General features: G+C 36.6%; 1 protein-coding gene across 6 annotated transcripts in view; it reads right to left on the bottom strand.

The window, feature by feature from the left end:
* The window catches only part of PEX1 (peroxisomal biogenesis factor 1), a 46,382-nt gene that overhangs the window by 7,041 nt on the left and 18,305 nt on the right, over window positions 1–21,036 (bottom strand). For 5 of the 6 annotated variants that reach the window (XM_035253869.3, XM_078342760.1, XM_035253871.3 and 2 more), the window contains 14 exons: window positions 20,280–20,403; window positions 19,654–19,757; window positions 18,086–18,168; window positions 15,755–15,887; window positions 15,058–15,154; window positions 13,207–13,377; window positions 11,223–11,377; window positions 10,089–10,278; window positions 9,705–9,871; window positions 7,644–7,778; window positions 5,114–5,178; window positions 2,314–2,456; window positions 2,120–2,223; window positions 495–671 (listed from right to left, as the gene is read on the bottom strand). In XM_035253869.3, the coding sequence (XP_035109760.1) occupies window positions 495–671; window positions 2,120–2,223; window positions 2,314–2,456; window positions 5,114–5,178; window positions 7,644–7,778; window positions 9,705–9,871; window positions 10,089–10,278; window positions 11,223–11,377; window positions 13,207–13,377; window positions 15,058–15,154; window positions 15,755–15,887; window positions 18,086–18,168; window positions 19,654–19,757; window positions 20,280–20,403 (1,848 nt within the window). The remainder of the gene's footprint in view (window positions 1–494; window positions 672–2,119; window positions 2,224–2,313; window positions 2,457–5,113; window positions 5,179–7,643; window positions 7,779–9,704; window positions 9,872–10,088; window positions 10,279–11,222; window positions 11,378–13,206; window positions 13,378–15,057; window positions 15,155–15,754; window positions 15,888–18,085; window positions 18,169–19,653; window positions 19,758–20,279; window positions 20,404–21,036) is intronic. The other variant, XM_054237772.2, reaches the window with a different exon arrangement.

Raw genomic sequence — 21,036 nt, 5'->3', positions numbered from 1 at the left:
ACAAAAAGGGCTTCTATTGGCCAGATTGGGACAATTTGAGCTTCAAAATAACAACTTTAACTGATTTTTTAAAAAAATTAAAGTACAAACAAACTAAAAGTGCTAATTATTTTTGTTTGTAGTGAAGGCTACATGGTATCCCAATTCATGGTATCACGATTTAAAAAATATCCTTATAAACACCAACATGTTTTTGCCAATTATTAAGGTAATGTTAAAGAAACAGACACCAAACTCTTCATAATTATAAATGCTCTGCAAAACCCATATTCCAACTATGGAGCACTCAACTAAAGGTAAATTTAAATTTCTGTACAGTTTTACCAAAGTTGTTTAAAAAATAGTATTTTGCTGAAGAGTTTGAGGTTACAGGAAGAAAGAGAGGAAAGATACAAAAAAGAAAAAAAAGAGCATTTTTTTTCAGGTTGAAATTTTGACATTGTACTTCTCTTATTACTCATAAAATGTCATAACAGCTTCCTCATATAACTTACCTGTAGTCCACTCAAGAGCAGCCTTCCATGTAAGGCCTCTAACTGGGCATTGTAAAGTAAAGCTTTCAAATCAGCTCCAGTAAAGGAGTCAGTTACTGATGCTATATGCTGCAGGTCAACATCATCTGCCAGAGGTAGAGAGTCACTTAGGACACTTAAAATTTCAAGACGTGATACCTGAAGAGAGAAAAATTTAACAAAAAATTAAACATAAATTGTGTATCTCATGATTTTCTTCATAAATTAACCTTCTACATCTAATAAGCTTTATAAGTAAGTTGAGAAATGTACCAACAGCCTACTATTTATCTTCCCTGGAACTTTTTCCCCAACAGAAATAATATAGGTAGGAAAATGAATGAAAATCAACATTCTTAAGGCTGACACCCGACTCTGTAATCCCAACACTTTGGGAGGCTGAGGTGAGAGGATCACATGAGCTCAGGAGTTCAAGGACAGCCTAGGACATCTCTACAAAATAATTAAAAATAAAGTTAGCTGGGCATGGTAGTGTGTACCTGTGGTCCCAGCTACTCAGGAGGCTAAAGTGGGAATATTGGTTGAGACTGGGACATAGAGGCTGCAGTAAGTTGTGACTGCATCACTGTACTCCAGCCTGGGTGATAAGTGAGACCTTGTCTCAAAAAAAAAAAAAAAAAAAAAAAGACAAAATAATCAGTGTAAATAATTTCTTATTCACAGTGCTTATTTTCTAGATTTGGGCAAGTATGCCAAGAAGGTATTTCAAAAGGAAAATTTAAAATAAATAGCTATATGTGGCTGGGTGCGGTGGCTCAAGACTGTAATCTCAGCACTTTGGGAGGCCGAGGCGGGTGAATCATGAGGTCAAGAGATCGAGACCATTCTGGTCAACATGGTGAAACCCCGTCTCTACTAAAAATACAAAAACTTAGCTGGGCATGGTGGCGCGTGCCTGTAATCCCACCTACTCAGGAGGCTGAGGCAGGAGAATTGCCTGAACCCAGGAGGCAGAGGTTGCAGTGAGCCGAGATTGCGCCATTGCACTCCAGCCTGGGTAACAAGAGCGAAACTGTCTCAAAAAAAAAAAATAAATAAATAAATAATAAAAATAAAAATAAATAGCTATATGTAACATATTCAGATACTTTATACTTTTGACTATTCATTTGTCTATGTTCTTTCATTTATTTGTTCATTTCTAAATTGGAGAACAAGAGTTGGAACAACACAGGACTAGGAAGAATTGAAAAACTGTCTCTGTGAAACCTGCTTACATGCTTATGATTCACATGCTTGATTCTGTATCAGAGTTTTTTTTTTAACAGAATAATGGAACTATGCGATCTTTGAACACAATAGAAGGTGAAAATACAGTACTTTAGGTTTCTTACATTTTTTTTCTCCCAATCAGCCAACAAGGAAGGATTACAAAGTTTTCAGACTTGCATAGAAATGGCTGGGTCAAAGAAAGGCTTTGCATCTAATTCAGAATCTTTTTTATGCTTTGAGCAAACAGTGGCTAAGGCCTTTGCCTAAGAAAGCTGGTCTTCTAAGGACAATTGCCATTACTTGGCAGAAGTAAAGCTCACAAGGAAAGAGTGTAGCATTTGTTGGGTTTTGGACTCTAAATATGAAATTGTCACCTGATCAGGAGGAGGACAGTATACACATTTATCTAGTCGACCAGGCCTAAGCAGGGCAGGGTCAATCAAGTCAGGGCGACTAGTAGCAGCCAATACATAAACACCTAGAGGAAAAAAGAACATATTTTTACTAAAATCTGATGACATGATGACATTTTGTCAAAACACTGTATTTCTGTATATATAATTATTACCCTGTAAGCCTTCTATTCCATCCAACTGAGTCAGCAACTGGTTAACCACTCGGTCTGTAACTCCTGTATTATCATGACCCCTTCGAGGAGCAATGGATTCAAATTCATCAAAGAAAAGAATGCAGGGCTTTGCAGCCTGCGCTCTGGGAAAAACAAACAACATTTCATATTTGAATCGGGCTTCATGGTTTGCAAAGTGATTTTGATATATATATGAATGTATTTATTTTATGTATTTATATATATTTATGTACTTGTTTTAATCTTTACAACAAACCCTTAAAGACAAGGTATATGTCAAGGTATACATATAAATATATGCATATGTATTTATGTATTTATTTTTATTTTCACAACAAACCCTTAAGGCAAGGTATGTGTAATTACCCTCATATTCAGTAAACTGCTGAGGTCAAGTTGTATACTAAGACCCATGCCTTCTGGGTAGACTAACAGGAATCAAAACAAAAATGAGTCTTAAACACTTCTTTGATTGCTATTACAAGTAATCATTTTTATATTAATATATACTTATTATCCACCCTTACTTTTGTGAAATGCCTATTCATTTCTTTTGCCCATTCAAAATCTGGCAAGCTCATTATGTTGGTACTGTTTTTTCTTTTTTTTTTTGAGATGGAGTCTCACTCAGGCTGGAGTGCAGTGGCACTATCTCGGCTCACTGCAACCTCTGCCTCCTGGGTTTAAGTGATTCCCCTGGCTCAGCCTCCTGAGTAGCTGGGACTGCAGGCATTCGCCACCATGCTTGGCTAGGTTTTTATATTTTAGTAGAGGTGGGGTTTCACTATGTTGGCCAGGATGGTCTCCATCTCTTGACCTCATGATCTACCCACCTTAGTCTTGCAAAGCGCTGGGATTACAGGTGTGAGCCACCGCGCCTGGTTGTTGGTACTGCTTTGTAAGGGCTTTCTATAAAATAAATTTTATTTCTCTTTTTTAATAATTTGAACTTTGACTTTTAGTTTTATTAATTCACATTTTAACTCAAAAGAAGTGAATAGCCGATTGTGGTGGCGCGTGCCTGTAGTCCCAGCTACTCGGGAGGCTAAGGTGGGAGGAGTGCTTGAACCCAGGAGTTCTGGACTGTAGTGTGCTATGCCGATCGGGTGTCCGCACTAAGTTCAGCAGCAATTTGGTGGCCTCCCGGGAGTGAGGGACCACCAGGTTGCCTAAGGAGGGGTTAACCAGCCCAGGTTGGAAACGGAGCTGGTCAAAACTCCTGTGCTGATCAGTAGTGGGATCATGCCTGTGAATAGCCACTGCACTCCAGCCGGGGCAACACAGCAGACCTTGTCTCTCAAAAAAAAAAAAAAAAAATAGTAGTAAATATTCATCTCTGGCAACAGGTGGATGAGACGTCTGGAAAATAAGCCTAAACATAAAACATCTGTCATAGTGATTAAAAAACACCAACAGCTACCTCATTAAATGCATGGCAAGTACAAAGGTATCTTCTGGGGCCAAAAATAGAGCAGAATTATCTCCTCCTTAAATGTTTGGCAAAACTCTCCTAGAAAACTGAGTCTGATGTTTGATTTGTGAAAAGATTTTTTTAAATTTTCTAACTCAATTTTTTTTTTTTTACTAAGTTATAGGACTACTCAGATTTTGTTTCTTTGCTCAATTTTGCTAAGTTTTCAAATGTATTGGCAAAAATATTTTCATAATATTCCCTTATTATCTTTTACATTTCTGGGATATCTTTAGTTATGTTTGCCTTTTTATCCCTAAAGTTATTCATGCTTTCTTTTTTCTTAAATCTGCTAGAGATTTGTCAGTTGTACTCAGTTTTCAAAAAATAAATTTTGGCTTTGTGAACTTCTTTGTTGAATTGTTTTGTGTTTTATTAAACTTCATTCTTATTTTTATTTCCCTTTTAATCTAGTTTTTAGTTTATATCTATAATCTTCCTAATTTCATGAGATACATACATAAGTGGTTAACTTTCAACCTTTTTTTTTTCCTTTTCCTAAACATTTACAGCTATAAATTTTCCTTGAAATCAGTTTTGCAACATCTCGCAATTTTAATGGATAGTATTTTCATTATCATTTGCTGCCAAATATATTCCATTATATTCTCTTTAACCCATGAATTATGTATAAGAGGTTTATTTTGTTTATGCTCTTTCCTGGTAAATTGGGTTGTGAATACATTAAGTATTCATTTTTATTATTCTTCCTTAAGCTGCATAAGTATTTTATATACATTCTCATAGCTGTTACTTAACTCTTACTTTATAACAACATTTTTAGAATAAAACAGTAACTTCTAAAACTCCCCATAATTCTATCACATTTGAATAATTATTTTCATCCTTAAATACTATCTTCTGTATTCATATGCAGTTTCTTAATATATGTAAAATAGTTATACTCACTGAAATTAAATTGGCCAGATGGAATCTTGATTTATAAGAAATAAATTAGAAATTGGGGGAAAAAAGAATTTACAACTTATAAAATTTAGAGATAAATTAGGGGCAATTATTTGCTTCATATAAAAATCTACTATGAGAATTCTTTGAATAAGCACTTATATAAGCACGTTGAGGAGTATTTCTATTGTAAATACAAAACCAAATAATTTCCAAAATTTAATATCTAAAAGGTCTTATATTTAAGTAGTATTTGGTGAAATAGAGAATCCATGTCCTCTAGCTTAATTCACATAAACCAAAGGTTTCAAATATCAGTTCTTCAAAAAACAAGACCAAAAACAACCACTGATTGATAAATAACAGAGTCAGTTACTTTAAAAACATTCACAGTGAACCAACCTGATAAAAATATCCCGAACAGCTTGTTCACTTGCTCCAATATATTTGCTGAGTAACTCTGGCCCCTATTGGGTAAAACAGAGTTGAGATAAAATTATTTAAAAAGAAAATATACATTTGGTTTCTAAGTCTAAATGAATCATGGAAATTTTTAATATGATTAAATGGATGTCTTGTACATTTAAAAAATTAATGTGTGCTAGAATAAATATTATACCACAAGTTCTAAGCTTGGTGTTTCTTCTGCCTGGAATATTTTTCCCCAGATAGTCATTTTTCCCCAGATAGTCTCATGGCTTGTTTCATTTTATTTAGATCTCTGCCCAAATGCTACCTCTTCAGAAACCCTTTCCTGACAAGTCCATCTGTGACTTACTCCAGTTACTCCAAGCCTCCTTACCCTGCTTTTCTTCCTACGTAAGACTTACTACCACCATCTGACAGTGGATTCTATACTGAATGTGTCTATCTGCTTATTGTCACCCTTCACTAGTAGAGTGTAAACTTCAAAAAGGCACTTTTGTTCACTGCTGAATTCCTGGTGCCAAAAACAGTATCTGCCACATAAGTATTGGATAATCATTTTTCAAGTGAATAAGTGAATGATTTAAGAAGGGACAAAGTTTCCATCTATCTCAAATTAAAAAAAAAATGTGTAGCGATATTACATTAATCAGCATATTCAATTACTGAAACAATTTATTTGCATAGGAATTAAAGAATGTATCATTTTTAGAACATGTGGTGAAAGGTTAAAAAAAGAGAATATATAAGCTTCCTTTAAAAGCCAACTGAAAAAACTTTCAAAATAAACTTTCCTGCATATAGCAAAATCAATAATGAGAATAGTCTTTCCTTAAATTGGGATCTTAAAAAAAAACTGAATAGGTCCTCAAGTGATCTCTAGTAAAAAATCACTATCTCCAAAACACCAACTACTGATCAGGATATGAGACCAAAATAAAGAATTTCTAATATTCAGCCACACAGATGTCTGTTAACATAATAATATTTAATTACATTTCCTCAATATAGTCAGAGAACTATAGGACAAGAGGAAACATGAAATAACTAAGGCAAGGCTGGGCTTGGTGGCTCACTCTGTAATCCCAGCACTTTGTGAGGCCGAGGCAGGTGCATTATGAGGTCAGGAGCTTGATACCAGCCTGGCCAACATGGTGAAACCCCATCTCTACTAAAAATACAAAAATTAGCCTTGCCTGTAATCCCAGCTACTCGAGAGGCTGAGGCAGAACAGCTTCAACCCAGGAGGCAGAGGTTGCACCACTGCACTCCAGCATGACCAACAGAGTGAGACTCCATCTCAAAAAAAAGTGTAAATAAATAAATTACTAAACTGATTTATAAATCAAGTTTGAATAAGGCTAGAATAATACATGATTCCTTTGTCTTAGAATCTGAGTGCCCTTTGATAAACTGATATTGCTGATGTGCTGAAACTGTACAGCTATTAGATCTGCGACCACAATGACACAGGAGTGGTGGACTGTGAACCATTACCCAAAATGATCTGCTAGCATGCCCCTTAATTACCAAACTCACTTTATGCCCGAAAAACTTAGACCTAGTCTCACTTTGACACAAGCAAGGGTGAGATATAGTCAACAAGCAACAGAGCCATAAAAACCCCAGCTTCCTGCCTCAGTATGGTCTCCAGCCTCTAGTTGTCTACTCCTCTTAAGTATAGTTTGCCCTTTTATCTGAGTATTTATGTATAATTCTTTTCACAGTGCATGAAGATTTGTCTTAAGCAAGAACATAAGCTCTACGAGAGAGGTGGCTCATTACTCAATTTCACACAACTTTTAATAGATGGATCACTGCTCCTACCAGCTTTCCAAATGTGAGACTTGCCCACAATTGAGAAACATAATGGTGTTGGTAAAGATGTGAAGATTCAGGAACCCCCCACATTGCTGGTGGGAATAGTGTATTGCTGTGAAAGACAGTTTGGTGGTTCTTTGAAAAGTTAGAGAATTACCCTCGGACCCAACAATTCTCCTCACCCAAGAGATGAAAACATGTCCATGGAGAAATATGAAAATCAATGTTTACAGCAACGTTATTCATAATAGTCAAAAGGAAGAAATAATTCAAATGTCCACCACTGGTATATGGATAAACAAAGTATGGCACATATATACAATGGAACATTATTCAGTCATGAAAAGGAATGAAGTACTGATACATGCTACTACTTGGATGAACCATGAACATATTACATAAATGAAAGAAGCCAAATACAAAAGGTCACATATTGCATAATTCCTTTATATGAAATATACAGAACAGGCAAATTCCTAGAGACAAAGAGCAAATTAATGGTTACCAGGAAATGAGAAGAAGAGAGAATGGAATGAAAAAGTTTTGAAATTAGAGAGAGGTGGTGGTTGCATAGCATTGTGAATGCACTAAATGCCAGTTAATTGTATACTTTAAAATAGCTAATTGCATATTATGTAAATTTCACCTCAATAAAAAAAAGAAGAATGATAAATGGACAACATACCTTGACGCTTATAAAATTCATTCTACTCTCTTGTGCAACTGCCCCAGCTAGTAAGGTTTTTCCTGTTCCAGGAGGACCATACAACAGTATTCCTGTTCTTTGTCGTATGGGTAAGTTTGCAAATAATTCTGGATACTGAGAAATAAATACATGAAAAAGAGCTCAAGTCTAAACAGAAATGACTAAGTAGGACCTAAGGATCAATGTATAGAAAAAAATTCAGATGGTAATCACCTTTCTTTAGTAACAGCAAGTACAACAGTAGAAGATAAAATCTCTACTAAAAATTATAAATGAACTCAAAGGAACTACTACAATTTTTCCCAATTAAGAACACGTTCTATTGGGAGGCCGAGGTGGGTGGATCATGAGGTCAAGAGATCGAGACCATCCTGGTCAGCATGGTGAAACCCCGTCTCTGCTAAAAATACAAAAAATTAGCTGGACATGGTGGCACGTGCCTGTAATCCCAGCTTCTCAGGAGGCTAAGGCAGGAGAATTGCCTGAACCCAGGAGGTAGAGGTTGTAGTGAGCCGAGATCGTGCCATCGCACTCCAGCCTGGGTGACGAGCGAAACTCCGTCTTAAAAAAAAAAAGAACGCATTGTATATAAAATGCATATAACTGCATCAGAACTTCTATTTTTCCTGTCTTATTAAAAGTACTACATTTAAAGAGTAAAAACCAATGTTTTAATAAGCATATGCCTTTCATGCATATGCTTCATGGGGCAATTTATGAGAGCAGAGTACATTCAAATATATTCAATCAAAGATAGTAAAATATCCCAAGAGTATCCAGGCTGAACAAATGATCAACTGCTTCTCAAATCACCTTCTAAATCACCACTGCTCAAAATACAACAGAACTTTTTGAACAGGCGAGCCAAACATGAGGCTACTGTCAGCTACATCCTGGTCTCCTTTATTAAGTTTGCCTATTTAGTTCCTTCTATTGACCATACTCCCATTCACTTCTACCTCTGCTCTAATCTAAGAAGCCCAAAGTCAGCAGTTAACGCAGAGAGTCTCCATGTATTGTATCCGGATGTACTGAATCTCCATGTACTAATGCTTGATGCTCCCACCCTAGCATCAGGGTCATGATCCTGCTAGCTAGTACCTCCATACCTATGTTTTCTCACACAGGTTTTAACAGTCCTGGGTTGCAATCAACGTGTCCCAGGCCCCAGTGGCCACTGTTCCCAGGAGTTAATTGCCATGCAGTTACATGTAACCCAGGGTCCTTACCCATTTTTTTAAAAATCCCTTTGCATGAGTCCTTGATCTCATGCAACAATCTTTGCCTCTCAGATCTCTGATTAAAACATACTACCTCCTAGACTCTACCATCTGATCTTCTGAAGAACAATCTATATTTGCCTCCTTTATCTTGCCATCAGCCTTGTCTATGCTGCCTGCCAACTCTGCTTTTCAAGAACCTTCCGGGTCTGGAAATCTAGCTTCACCTATCAGTCCTGTGAATCTTGGTAACTCTTCCACCTCCTAGTTTATTCCTATCTGTTTCTATTCAAATCCCAGCAGACAGTTCATCTTGCTTTACTAAAATTTGAATGATTAAAGCAAAAAGAATTATACATCAAAATGTATTTACTGTAACTATCACCTCAGCTTTCTATTATAAATTTCTTATGGCCAAAGACTGTATCATACACTTTAAAATCTGTCAGCCTGGGCAACATAACAAGACTGTCTCCACAAAAAATTAGAGTTAACCAGGCACGGTGGTTCATCCCTGTAGTTCTAGCTACTGTGGAGGCTGAGGCAGGAGGATTGCTTGAGCCCAGGAGTTTGAGGCAGCAGCGAGGTGTGAGTGTGCCACTGCACTCCAGCCTAGATGACAAGAGTGAGGTCTCAACTCTAACAAAAAATTAATTAATAAAATAAAAATGTTTCAGATTACCTAAAATAGTGCTAGACATTTATTTGGTAATTCACTAAACACTTGTGGACTCACATGGAGATTGGGCAAGCTAACACATAAAGCCAAAGCCAATAATACAGTGGTTCTTCACTTTTTTTTTTTTTTTTTAAAACATACCTTGGCAGGTAGCTGGATAGTATCCATGAGTATCTGCCTAACTTCATGTAATCCACCAATCCTGTCCCAACCCAGGTCTCTGGGTTTATGCAGGTTGACACTTCGCAAAGACACAGGAATAAATCCTTGGAGAGCCTTTTGGAAGTCCAATGTTGTTAAAACTAATTCTGTTTAAAAATAAACAATTTATTTTAGTAGTTATATTTCACTATACAAATTTTTTCTAAATATGCCATCATCTTAGCTGGATATGCTAATTTTCTATTCAAATAACTGCTTATTCAAATAATACAATGGAATATATTTAATTCTTGTCTTACTACAATTACATTTATCCACAATAGAAAGAAGATTCCAAGTTCAGGTTTTAACAGTAAAACATACCTTCCCTGGTGGATATGGTCTGCTGAGAGAGTCTAGAATGTATGGCTCGCTCCACAAGTACTGTAAAATCTCTAGCCACAAACCCTCCAGTTTCTTTAGCTACATGCTGCAGGTCAAGATTGGTGAACTTGTTTATATCACAGTCCAGTTTATTTTTTATTACATTGTGCAGTATTTCACATCTTTGTTCCTAAAGAAAAAACACAAAATTCAAATTTCTAATTTTATTCAGTTGTATATTTTAGAACGTATATTTGGAGAAAATCAGGTTGAAAAATCTATAGTGACAGAAAGCAAACTGGTGGTTGAATGGGGATGGAGCAGGGGAGGGATGGGTAGTAAATGGGCTAGGAGACTTCTGGGAGTGATGAAAATGTTTGTTTCTTTAATTGTGGTAATGATTTCATGGCATCTACATATGTTAATACTGATCAAATTGTACCCTGTATGTGTTTGTTGTAATTAAATTGTATCTCAATAAGGTTGTAAAAAAATCACATTAATAAATGACTGTCATTTCTTTCTCCAATAAGAAGCATTTTTAGTGATATATGGCTTAAGAATTTTTTTTGGTTCCTATAAAACATTTCTAAAAATATACTCAATGACCATTATCTCAAATACCATTCTATTATCCTTAATAATAGATATAATACCTATGTTCTTCAACAACAGTTAACTAGCACAGGGTCTGAACATTTAGGGTAGATGCTAGGTGGAAATTTTAAACAAGAATTTAAAATATGTTTTCCAGTCCTGGAATATACTTCTTTCAGCTCATTGCCACTAAAACCCTCATGAGTTTCCAAAGGGGACTAAGTGCCATAATGTGATGGTGGAAAAAAAAAAAAAACTTAATGAAGTATTTAAAAGACATCTGTTTATTTCACGCTGTTCTTTCTCAAAGAAATGCCATTTTCAAAAAAGTCATTTTCTTGGAAAGTGCATATTAACATTTCAGGTGGCTATAAACTATAACTTGTGCCTCTAGCACAATATGTACCAAATGCCGACTTACCTACCCTAAGATCATTAAGAGAAGCATAAGTTTAAAGCCATAAATTATTAATAAAATTGAAAAATAATTTATATAAAAGGGACATGTTTCAATAGTCTTTACAAGTAGTGTATTACCTGATTAGGAGGCTGAATGTCTTGGATGCACTGAAATATGTGAATTCCTTGAGCAGAAACAAGTAAAGGATGGAGAGAATGTTGAGACTGACTTGTGGCAATCAGTGCAACCAAACTTCCCATGGAGATAAACTCTTTTATCATATCATTCAAAGCTGGAATTAAGCAATATAGTGTAAAAGCTTAGGAAAAATAAACATGAAATTTAAAAACTATGCATTCATTAAAAATAATGATACTCTAAGGTTGTGTTTTAAGGTGGAGTATGTATGGTATTGCTCTTTCATGCCTTTAAAAAATTAATTCATCTAATTATTCACTGATTTATCTATCAAGGACCTAATAAATCTAATGGAGGCACAAGGGGTCCTGCAATCTCAGACCATATACTCAGAGCAATGTCTAGTGAGGTTCCCTACTCCTGGATCTTAAGAAATAAATGAATGACTAAAAATGTGTCTCTGAAATGAATATTCTAGGAGGGTGATAAAATTCCATATTGTATTATGTTCGTTAAACAAAATACAGCTCATATTCCTATGACTTCCAGAACAATCTCTTTCTATCCTAGTTCTTATAAGGTTTGATATGAAAAAGGTCAGAAGTGAAATAGGTAATAATGTACATCTGAGTCCTGTCCTGAACTAGAAATTTGCAGCACTCACTTAAACACTGGACTAATAGATCTAGTGTTTAAGATCTAGTGTAAGAACAGTACCAGATCTAGTGTAAGATTAGTAACATTAGTGTATAATTTCAAAATTTGAGATTAACACACTAGTTAATAATAATCCAAGCGACTCTTGCTTGCATTTTATATCTATTTCAACTCTTAAGAACCTTGAAGCAAGTCAATGCTGCCAAACCCTCCAACCTTACCTCCCTACCACTCCTCTCCTTGCACTCTAAGCTCCAGTCAACAGGGAATTCCCCAACATACCATTACTTCTTGTACCTCTGTGCCTTTGTCTGTAGACAACGCTTCCTTTGCTTCTTTATTAGCATGAAATTGCTTCATGCTAATTTCTACTCTTCCATCAAAATTCAGCTCAGTTATCAACTCCTCCAAAAAGCTTTCCCTGATAACTCCACCTTATCCCACCTCACCCCCAGTTTAGGTTATATGCTCCTACACTACCCTGTGTATTGCATAGTATTTTCTGCCACCTCCTCATTGGTCATGCTGGTCAAATTAATCTCTCTGAATTTCCATTTATTGACCTATAAAGGCCAGAGAATATCTTCATGTAGAATACAAAGCAATCCAAGAAAGCCAAGAAAGGGATGGCTACTCATACATAGTAGCCATTATTAATAGCATCATTCTGGGCCGGGTGCGGTGGCTCAAGCCTGTAGTCCCAGCACTTTGGGAGGCCGAGGCGGGTGGATCATGAGGTCAAGAGATCGAGACCATCCTGGTCAACATGGTGAAACCCCGTCTCTACTAAAAATACAAAAAATTAGCTGGGCATGGTGGCACGTGCCTGTAATCCCAGCTACTCAGGAGGCTGAGGCAGGAGAATTGCCTGAACCCAGGAGGCGGAGGTTGTGGTGAGCCAAGATTGCGCCTTTGTACTCCAGCCTGGGTAACAAGAGCGAAACTCCATCTCAAAAAAAAAAAAAATAGTATCATTCTGTACTAACACTGATAACTCTTCTTTTTCTCCTAGACTTTGAGAATACAGACTGTGCACAAGCATTTGATAAATATTTATCAAATGAACAAAAAAGTAAATCTGTAAATTAAACAACAAGAAGAATGAAAAACCCCAAAGGACTAACCATGAAGTTGCAGAATTTTTACACTGTTTTTACTCTATCAATTTTGCTAATACAGTCTATAGGGCAATAGTAGAACGCTATCAGGGGCCTCAAACACAACTCTTAACACACATAATATTCTCTGAAGAGAGATTCATCATTAAGACTAAAAATACTGACTGACAAAAGAACAAGACCTTAAGCCAGTAGTGGATGCATTTACCATGAGCAAGCCGTTGGCTCTGTACTGCATCAGGACTGTGCTCATGTTCCGGGACAGCAGGCAGTCCAGCAATGAGGTCAAGGTCATCCAGCAGAACAACAGATGGCTGCCTCCACATTGCCTCTGAGAAAGCCACCTCTAGGGTTTTTTGTATGTTTTCAAGCCTTTTTCCTTAATACAGAAGATATGAAATGGTTTCAATATTATTTCAGTGCTGGGAAAGTTCAGGCTGTCCTTTTGAAAGCACTAGAAAAATTCAATTTTAATTTAACTATAAAAATGTGATTTACATTTTGTTAATATATCAATCACAAAAACTTGTTTATCGTTAACATGGTTCAATTAATATAGTCTCAAAAGGTGCAGTAAATTATCAAATTTTGTAAAACTAAGAAAAGGAGGCTGGGTGCAATGGCTCATGCTAGTAATCCCAGCACTTTGGGAGGCCAAGGCAGGCAGATCATTTTGAGCTCAGGAGTTTAAGACCAGCCTGGCCAACAGAGTGAGACCCCATCTCTACTAAAAATACAAAAATTAACCAGGTATGGTGGCATGTACCTGTAGTCCCAACTACTTGGGAGGTTGAGGCATGAGAATCGCTTGAACCTGAGACACGGAGGTTGCAGTGAGCCAAGATCGTGCCACTATACTCCAGCCTGGGTGACAGAGCAAGACTCTGTCTAAAAAAAAAAAAAAAAAAGCTACCATAATTTCTGTATGCATGTATTCATTTATACCCAGTTTCATCCCACTGAGAATTTTAGATGGCTTACAATAAAATAAAAAATGTAGGATGCTGGAAAACATAAGTGAGAGTAAGGGATCAAGATTCATGTAACATCAAATGCAAATGCAGCTGCCTAGAGATCCTGTGGTCGCTATATTTAAATCACAAATTTGGCTTCAAAATCCCTGGTGAGTTACAAAGGTTAAATTTACAAAGAACAGAAAACATACAAGTTCATGATTAGTTGGGACTATATGATAGCAATACCCAAGGGGGAAAAATGAACTGTTTAAAGTAAAATCTTCCCAATATTTTAATTAATTAATTAATTATTTTTTTTTTTTTTGAGACAGAGTTTTGGTCTTGTTCTCTGGGCTGGAGTGCAATGGCGTGATCTTGGCTCACCACAACCTCTGCCTCCCGGGTTCAAGTAATTCTCCTGCTTCAGCCTCTCTAGTAGCTGGGATTACAGGCACCCGCCACGATGCCCAGCTAATTTTTTGTATTTTCAGTAGACATGGGGTTTCACTATGTTGGCCAGGCCGATCTCAAACTCAAATATGGAGAGTCACCTGACTTCAGGTGATCCACCCACCTCAGCCTCCCAAAGTGCTGGGATTACAGGTGTGAGCCACCGCGCCCGGCCCAATATTTTTTTTAATTGAATAAATAATAATGTAAATGTTAAGAACTTTAAAAGTACAAAAGTATAACATGGTAAACTGTAATTCTCATTGCTGATCACAGCCTCTTACTTTCTCTCCCCTAAAGCAACCATTCTCCCAGTTTCCCATAGCAATTTAGAGATCATTTATACTGATTAGAGTGTATTCTAAGTATTAATTTTTCAGAGCAGTATCAATGAGCACTTCCAGTAATATAGTCCACAGAGTTCTGGCTAGAAAAAAAAATAGGCCTCTATCAAATATGGAGAGTTTTAGAAATTTTATCAAAAACATTAGAAAGTCAAAGACTTAAAATTTCTAAGAAATTTCAATGACTAAATGATCAAGAGAAAAGTTAAAGACTAGATGATATGTGTTATTTATCAGATAGCATTAATTATAACATTCCTGTCTTTCTAATGAAAAAGGGATTTATGTAGAGTGTTACCATACTCATACCTCGTAAAGCTTTACAGTCAACTCTCTCCACATGGGCGTCCAGTTTGTCAAATGCTTCTTTACAGATTGCTTTGGCTAAAGTTGATTTTCCACTTCCCTAGAAAATAATTGCTTTATAAGAATTCCCAAGATATTCAGTCACAGAAATAGTTTCTGTCATTGTGGTAACCACCAAGTTTCAGCCTCAATTTTATACAACCTCTTACCAAAAAAAAAAAAAACGAAAAAGGAGGAGGGAATACTTCCCAACTCATTTTATGAGGCCAGAATTACAATGATAGCAAACCAAACAAAGACAATACAAAAACAGAAAACTGCAAACTAATCACTCTCAAACTTTTTGGACAAAAGCTCAACAGAACATCAGCAGACAGAACTCCGCAATGTAGAAAGAATGACACACCACAACTACATGGTATTTATCACTGGTATGCAAGGCTGGTTCAACATTTCTAAGTACCATATAGCCTAAAAAAAAAAATCATATAATTGTTATCAACTGACACAGAAAAAGGGGAGGGAGAACATCAGTCTTATTCATCACTCCCCCAACACCTGAAGGCAGGCACACTGAAATATTAGTGAACAAATGAGTGCTTTCCATATGTCATATAAACAACTCTATATAAGAGATGGTCAAGAAAGACAAATGAAAAGTTATTAGTTACTGAAAAATGAACACACTATAACCACTTACCTTTCCTCCTGTGAGTAAAAGAGCTCCATTCCTAAGTCCTGCAACAAGAGACATCAGCTGCCGAGACAAAGGGCGTCCCAGGAGGCTATGAGTGATGTGCTCCAAGGAGGATACGCCTAAGGAATTCACTCCTCTGTAAAAGATATACATGGTTACATGATAAAAGACTGAAGCAGGATAAAATTTAGCTATAAAAAATGCTGAAGCTTTCCTTCCCAGTATAGTTAATTTTATTTGATTTTTATTTTTTTCAGAAAGGGGCTTGCCGTGTTATCCAGGCTGGAGTGCAGTGGCGTGAACCCAGCTCCCTGCAGCCTCAAACTTGCTGGCACAGGTTATCCTACCTCAGCCTCCTGAGTAGCTGGAACTTCAGGCATGTACCACCACACCCAACTGATGTGTGTGTGTGTGTGTGTGTGCGCGCGCACGCACACATTTGTTTATAGAGACAGGGTTTTGCCATGTTGGCCAGGCTAGTTTCTAACTCCTGGTCTCAAGTGATCCATCTGCCTCCGCCTCCCAAAATGCTGGGATTACAGAAATGAGCCACTACGCTCAGACTAGTTAATAAATTTTAAGACTAAAATCTTAGAAATTGTCCCCTACTTGAGAGAAAGTATACTGATTAATGTCGTATCTGAATCCTAGCTTTTTTTTTTTTTTTGGAGACAGTCTTGCTCTGTCGCCGCAGTGGCACAATCTCAGCTCACTGCAACCTCTGCCTCCCAGGTTCAAGTGATTCTCCTGCCTCAGCCTCCCAAGTAGTTGAGATTATAGGCATCCATCACCAGGGCACAGCTAATATTTGTATTTTTAGTAGAGATGGGCTTTCACCATGTTGGCCAGGTTGGTCTTGAACTCCTGACCTCAGGTGATCCACCCACCTAGGCCTCCCAAAGTGCTGGGATTATAGGCATGAGCCACTGCGCCTGGCCTCCAAGCTTTTAAAATTAGTTTTATTACTTTTAAAATGTGCAGTTACTGAAAGTTTTGCCCTAATAGAACTCCTTAAGGAATCTTAACACACAAAAAAAATCTCTAACCCCCAAATGATTTTTAGTTTAGTAATCAACATAATCATAAATGGGTGTTTCTGAAGTACTGAGAATAACTAAAAACTTAATTTTGTCTTAAACATTATCTATGAAATCCAGTATCAACCTGCAGATTACATTATACAAACATGACCTTTAAAATACTTCTTGACTGTGACTGCCTGCCACTTTATCTTATCATGAGAGTCTGAACAGATTTTACTTTATGCTGGGCACAATTGTTCATGCCTGTAATCCCAGCACTTTGGGAGTCTGAGGCAGGTGGATCACTTGAGACCAGCCTGGCCAAAATGGCAAAAGCCTGTCTCTACTAAAAATACAAAAAATTAGGCAGGAGTGGTGGTGCATGCTTATAATTCCAGCTAATTGGGAGGTTGAGGCGGGAGGATCGCTTGAACCAGGGAGGTGGAGGTTGTAGTAAGCTGAGATCACACCACTGCATTCCAGACTGGGTAACAAAGTGAGACTCCATCTCAAAAAAAAAAAAAAAAAAAAAAAGAGAGATTTTACTTTATATTAATAAATACTGTTCTATATTTAAACATTTTGACTGTATGGTTTAATCCTTTGACCAGAACATTTACAGATGATACCATTCTAGGACATTAAATCACCACTACTACATCAACCAAAGCTTCTGTGAAGAATTCTATGAGGTAATGTTTATATGAGATTCTCATATAAGAAATATGGAAATTAAAAGGAGTTTAAAAAATATTTTTTGTATATTATTTAGCCTTACTGAATCAAAAGAGGAATTTTAAAAATATTTGTTTTAAAAGTTGAGAAAAACACAAATAATCCCAAATTATTACAGCAATATAAGATAGTGAAGGAATAACTTAATTTGAAATATTTTTAAACATTCAACTAATGTTTTGGGTTTAACTTTTAAAATATATTCATTTGTTCTAAGAATTATTGTTTTATTCAAGCATATATGATCCAGGTGATATCTGGTTGTTTCCTTCTCATTGATAAATCTCAAAGTAAAATTTCTAATAAGCTTCAGACTTCTTGTTATCTAAGAAGACAAGGTTATCACCTTCCGTCAGGGACTGACAAAAACATAAAAATACAGAAAAACAAAAAGAAGACAAGGCAAATTACAAGCTACATGTGAAGATAGAGACAATCCTTGAAAAAATATCTACTAATGCATTAGTAAGATCACTTATTGACATTAACATCTATTTTAACATTTACATTGAAAACTCTGCCGGATATAATGTCAAAACATGTCTCTAAACATGCTAGTTTGGCCATAACTTCTTACCCCAAAGAGCTCAGCTTTAAAAAAGGAAGAATAAAGTCAATTTCCTCACTGTTTTCTTCTTTTACCATAGGATCTAGAAGGACCTACAGTTGCAAGGAAAAATCAGTTTTACATTTCAAAATATGTCTTTTGCATGTTTTTCTCCGGTCCCAGAAAATTAAATTGCTGATTCTGTTATACCAGAGAGAACAGTTAAATTATGCATGCAACATCATTATTTAAACACCCTTGATAATAACAATATACTCATCCAGGGAACAAAAATATTTACGGTCAACAAGCAGAAAGAATGTTATTGCCTTAATACATTTTACAGATATATTTTAAATTTTAATTTGTGTCAATTATCCTTTTCACAATTTTTACACTTGTAACTTCTCTGAATGATATTCCTTCAATAATATTTCAAAAATAAAGGAACAACATCGAATTCCAAAACACTGAAATTCTAAATGATTAGAGTATCTTCAATTTTATAATGACAAGAATGAATGTCATAATATTAAAAGACCACTCTTGGCTGGGCATGGTGGCTCACACCTATATCCCAAGCACTTTGGGAGGCTGAGGAGGGCAGATCACTTGAGGTCAGTTCAAGACCAGCCTGGCTAACATGTGAAACCCCATCTCTACTAAAAATACAAAAATTAGCAGGATGTGGTGGCATATGCCTAGAATCCTAGCTACTAGGGAAGCTGAGGTAGGAGAATCACTTGAACCTGGGAGGTGGAGGTTGTCTTGAGCCAAGATTGTGTCACTGCACTCCTGCCTGGGCAACAGAGAGAGACTTCATCTCAAAAAAAAAAAGAAAAGACACTCTTAAAATACTTCTGGAAGAGCTGGGTTCAGAGGCTTACACTTGTAATCCCACCACTTCAGGAGGCCAAAGCAGAACAATCACTTGAACCCAGGAGTTTAAGACAAGTCTGGGCAACATGGTGAAACCCTGTCTCTACAAAACATACAAAAATTAGCCAGGCATTGTGGTGTGTGCCTGTGGTCCCCCGTACTTGGGAGGCTGAGGTGGGAGAATCACCCGAGCCCAGGAGGTTGAGGATGCAGTGAGCCATGATCATGCCCAATGTATTCCAGCCTCGGTGAAAAAGTGAGATACTGCCTTTAAAAGAAAACTTATGGAAGAAAAGAAAAGTGATCTGATAATATTTCTGAAGAGTTGGGAACTTAAGAACTGTCAAAATAATATGGGTTGTGCAGTAGAATTGGATGTAACAATAGGAATTTTAAAAATTAAACCCTTAAAACTACATTTTAATTTGTTTCAATCCTGGAAGAATTTTAAATCATGGTCCATTTACCAGTTAACACAATCAACTGTATTCTTGAAACTTAATTGTGCTAACGCATTCATTTTTAAGTTTAGGATAGGTCAATAATTCGTACAGATAAAGAGATTACAGAATAAAATATTTTAAATCAAGTTATTCCTTACTCTTATTCAGGTTTTTAATATACTTCATGACACATGGTGTTACAAGGAAATTCTTACTGTATTATCAATCATATGTAACAAATATTATAATAACAACATATTCAATAATATGCTATACTTGTATTGTAGTCTTCCGCAGCAAATTGGGACTCAATAGAAAAATATTTTTTTCTTTTTCTTTTTTCCAAGAATGAACTATACTCAGAGAAAATTCCTTCAGCCCTATTAAAAAGAAAGTAATAAATGCAGAGTTAGTATTGAAACAGAGATGAAATAATTTAAGATTTTAAATGTCACATTTATTTAAGTTAAAGGCTTTTTTCTCCTCCCTAGGGTCTCGCTCTGTTGCCCAGGCTGGAGTGCAGTGACAGGAACATGGGCCTCCTAGGCTCAAGTGATCCTTCTGCCTCAGCCTCCCAAGAAGCTGGGACTACAGGCATACAATACCATGCCTGGCTAATTTTTGTATTTTTTGTACAGATGGGGTTGCGCCATGTTGGCAGGCTGCTCTCGAACTCCTGTCCTCAGGTGCTCTGTCTACCTCGGCCTCCCAAAGTGCTGGGGTTACAGGAGTGAGCCACCACACCTGGCCAAAGACATTTTTCAGTATGTAAAATCTACTGTTGAATTATCATAATTATATTTCACTATTCACATGCTGTTCGCATGTATCACAGGTTGTAAGAAAAATTAAAAATGACAACTATTTAAATAGAAAAAAGGTCAAATAACAAATGTACTCACCATCTTTAGTTTCCAGCTTAACAAATTCTTCCTCTGATATTACCAAAGGAAGCATGGTAGTAGTAGACTGCTGTAGCCATGAATAAAATACAGTTTTTATGTCGTCTTCACTTAGGTCTTTAGGCTGCCAGACAAAGATATAGTAATGAATTATCCTCACATATGAACTTAATTTTAACACCCTTATTTTAACATCTCATCTTCCTAATAAGGTGTGAGCCTTACCAAAAAAATCCAGTGAAGGATGTTCATATTCTATGGGCACAGGTTTGGGATTTAACATTACAGTTAGTACAGTGAGTACCGTGTAGCCTGAAGAAACATCTGTTAGATGGGAAAGTTTTAAATGCTCCTTTTCTCTATGCCCAGTGATAACACCTACCATTATCTGGCTCATTCAATAACCACTCCACCCCCATCCTCCCTTTCTTCCCTCTACTATAGAGACAGAAAAGCAAATTCTCTTTTCTCTTTGAGACAGGGGCTTGCTCTGTTGCCCAGGCTGGAGTGCAGTGGTGCAATCTCCACTCACTGCAACCTCTACCTCCCGGGTTCAACTGATTCTCCTGCTTCAGCCTCCCAAGTAGCTGGGATTACAGGCATTGCTGGCTAATTTTGTGTTTTTAGTCTGGCCTAATAATCTATTTTAAAAGATTTTTTTTTTTTGAGACATTGCCTAGGCTGGAGTGCAGTGGCATAATCATAGTTCACTGCAGTGTTGAACACCTGGGCTCAAGAGATCCTCTCACCTCAGTCA

Source organism: Callithrix jacchus, chromosome 11 (genome assembly GCF_049354715.1).
Source record: "Callithrix jacchus isolate 240 chromosome 11, calJac240_pri, whole genome shotgun sequence".
Classification (NCBI taxonomy): domain Eukaryota; kingdom Metazoa; phylum Chordata; class Mammalia; order Primates; family Cebidae; genus Callithrix; species Callithrix jacchus.
The sequence above is the reverse complement of the archived record's forward strand: the minus strand, read 5'-3'. Positions and strand labels throughout refer to the sequence as shown.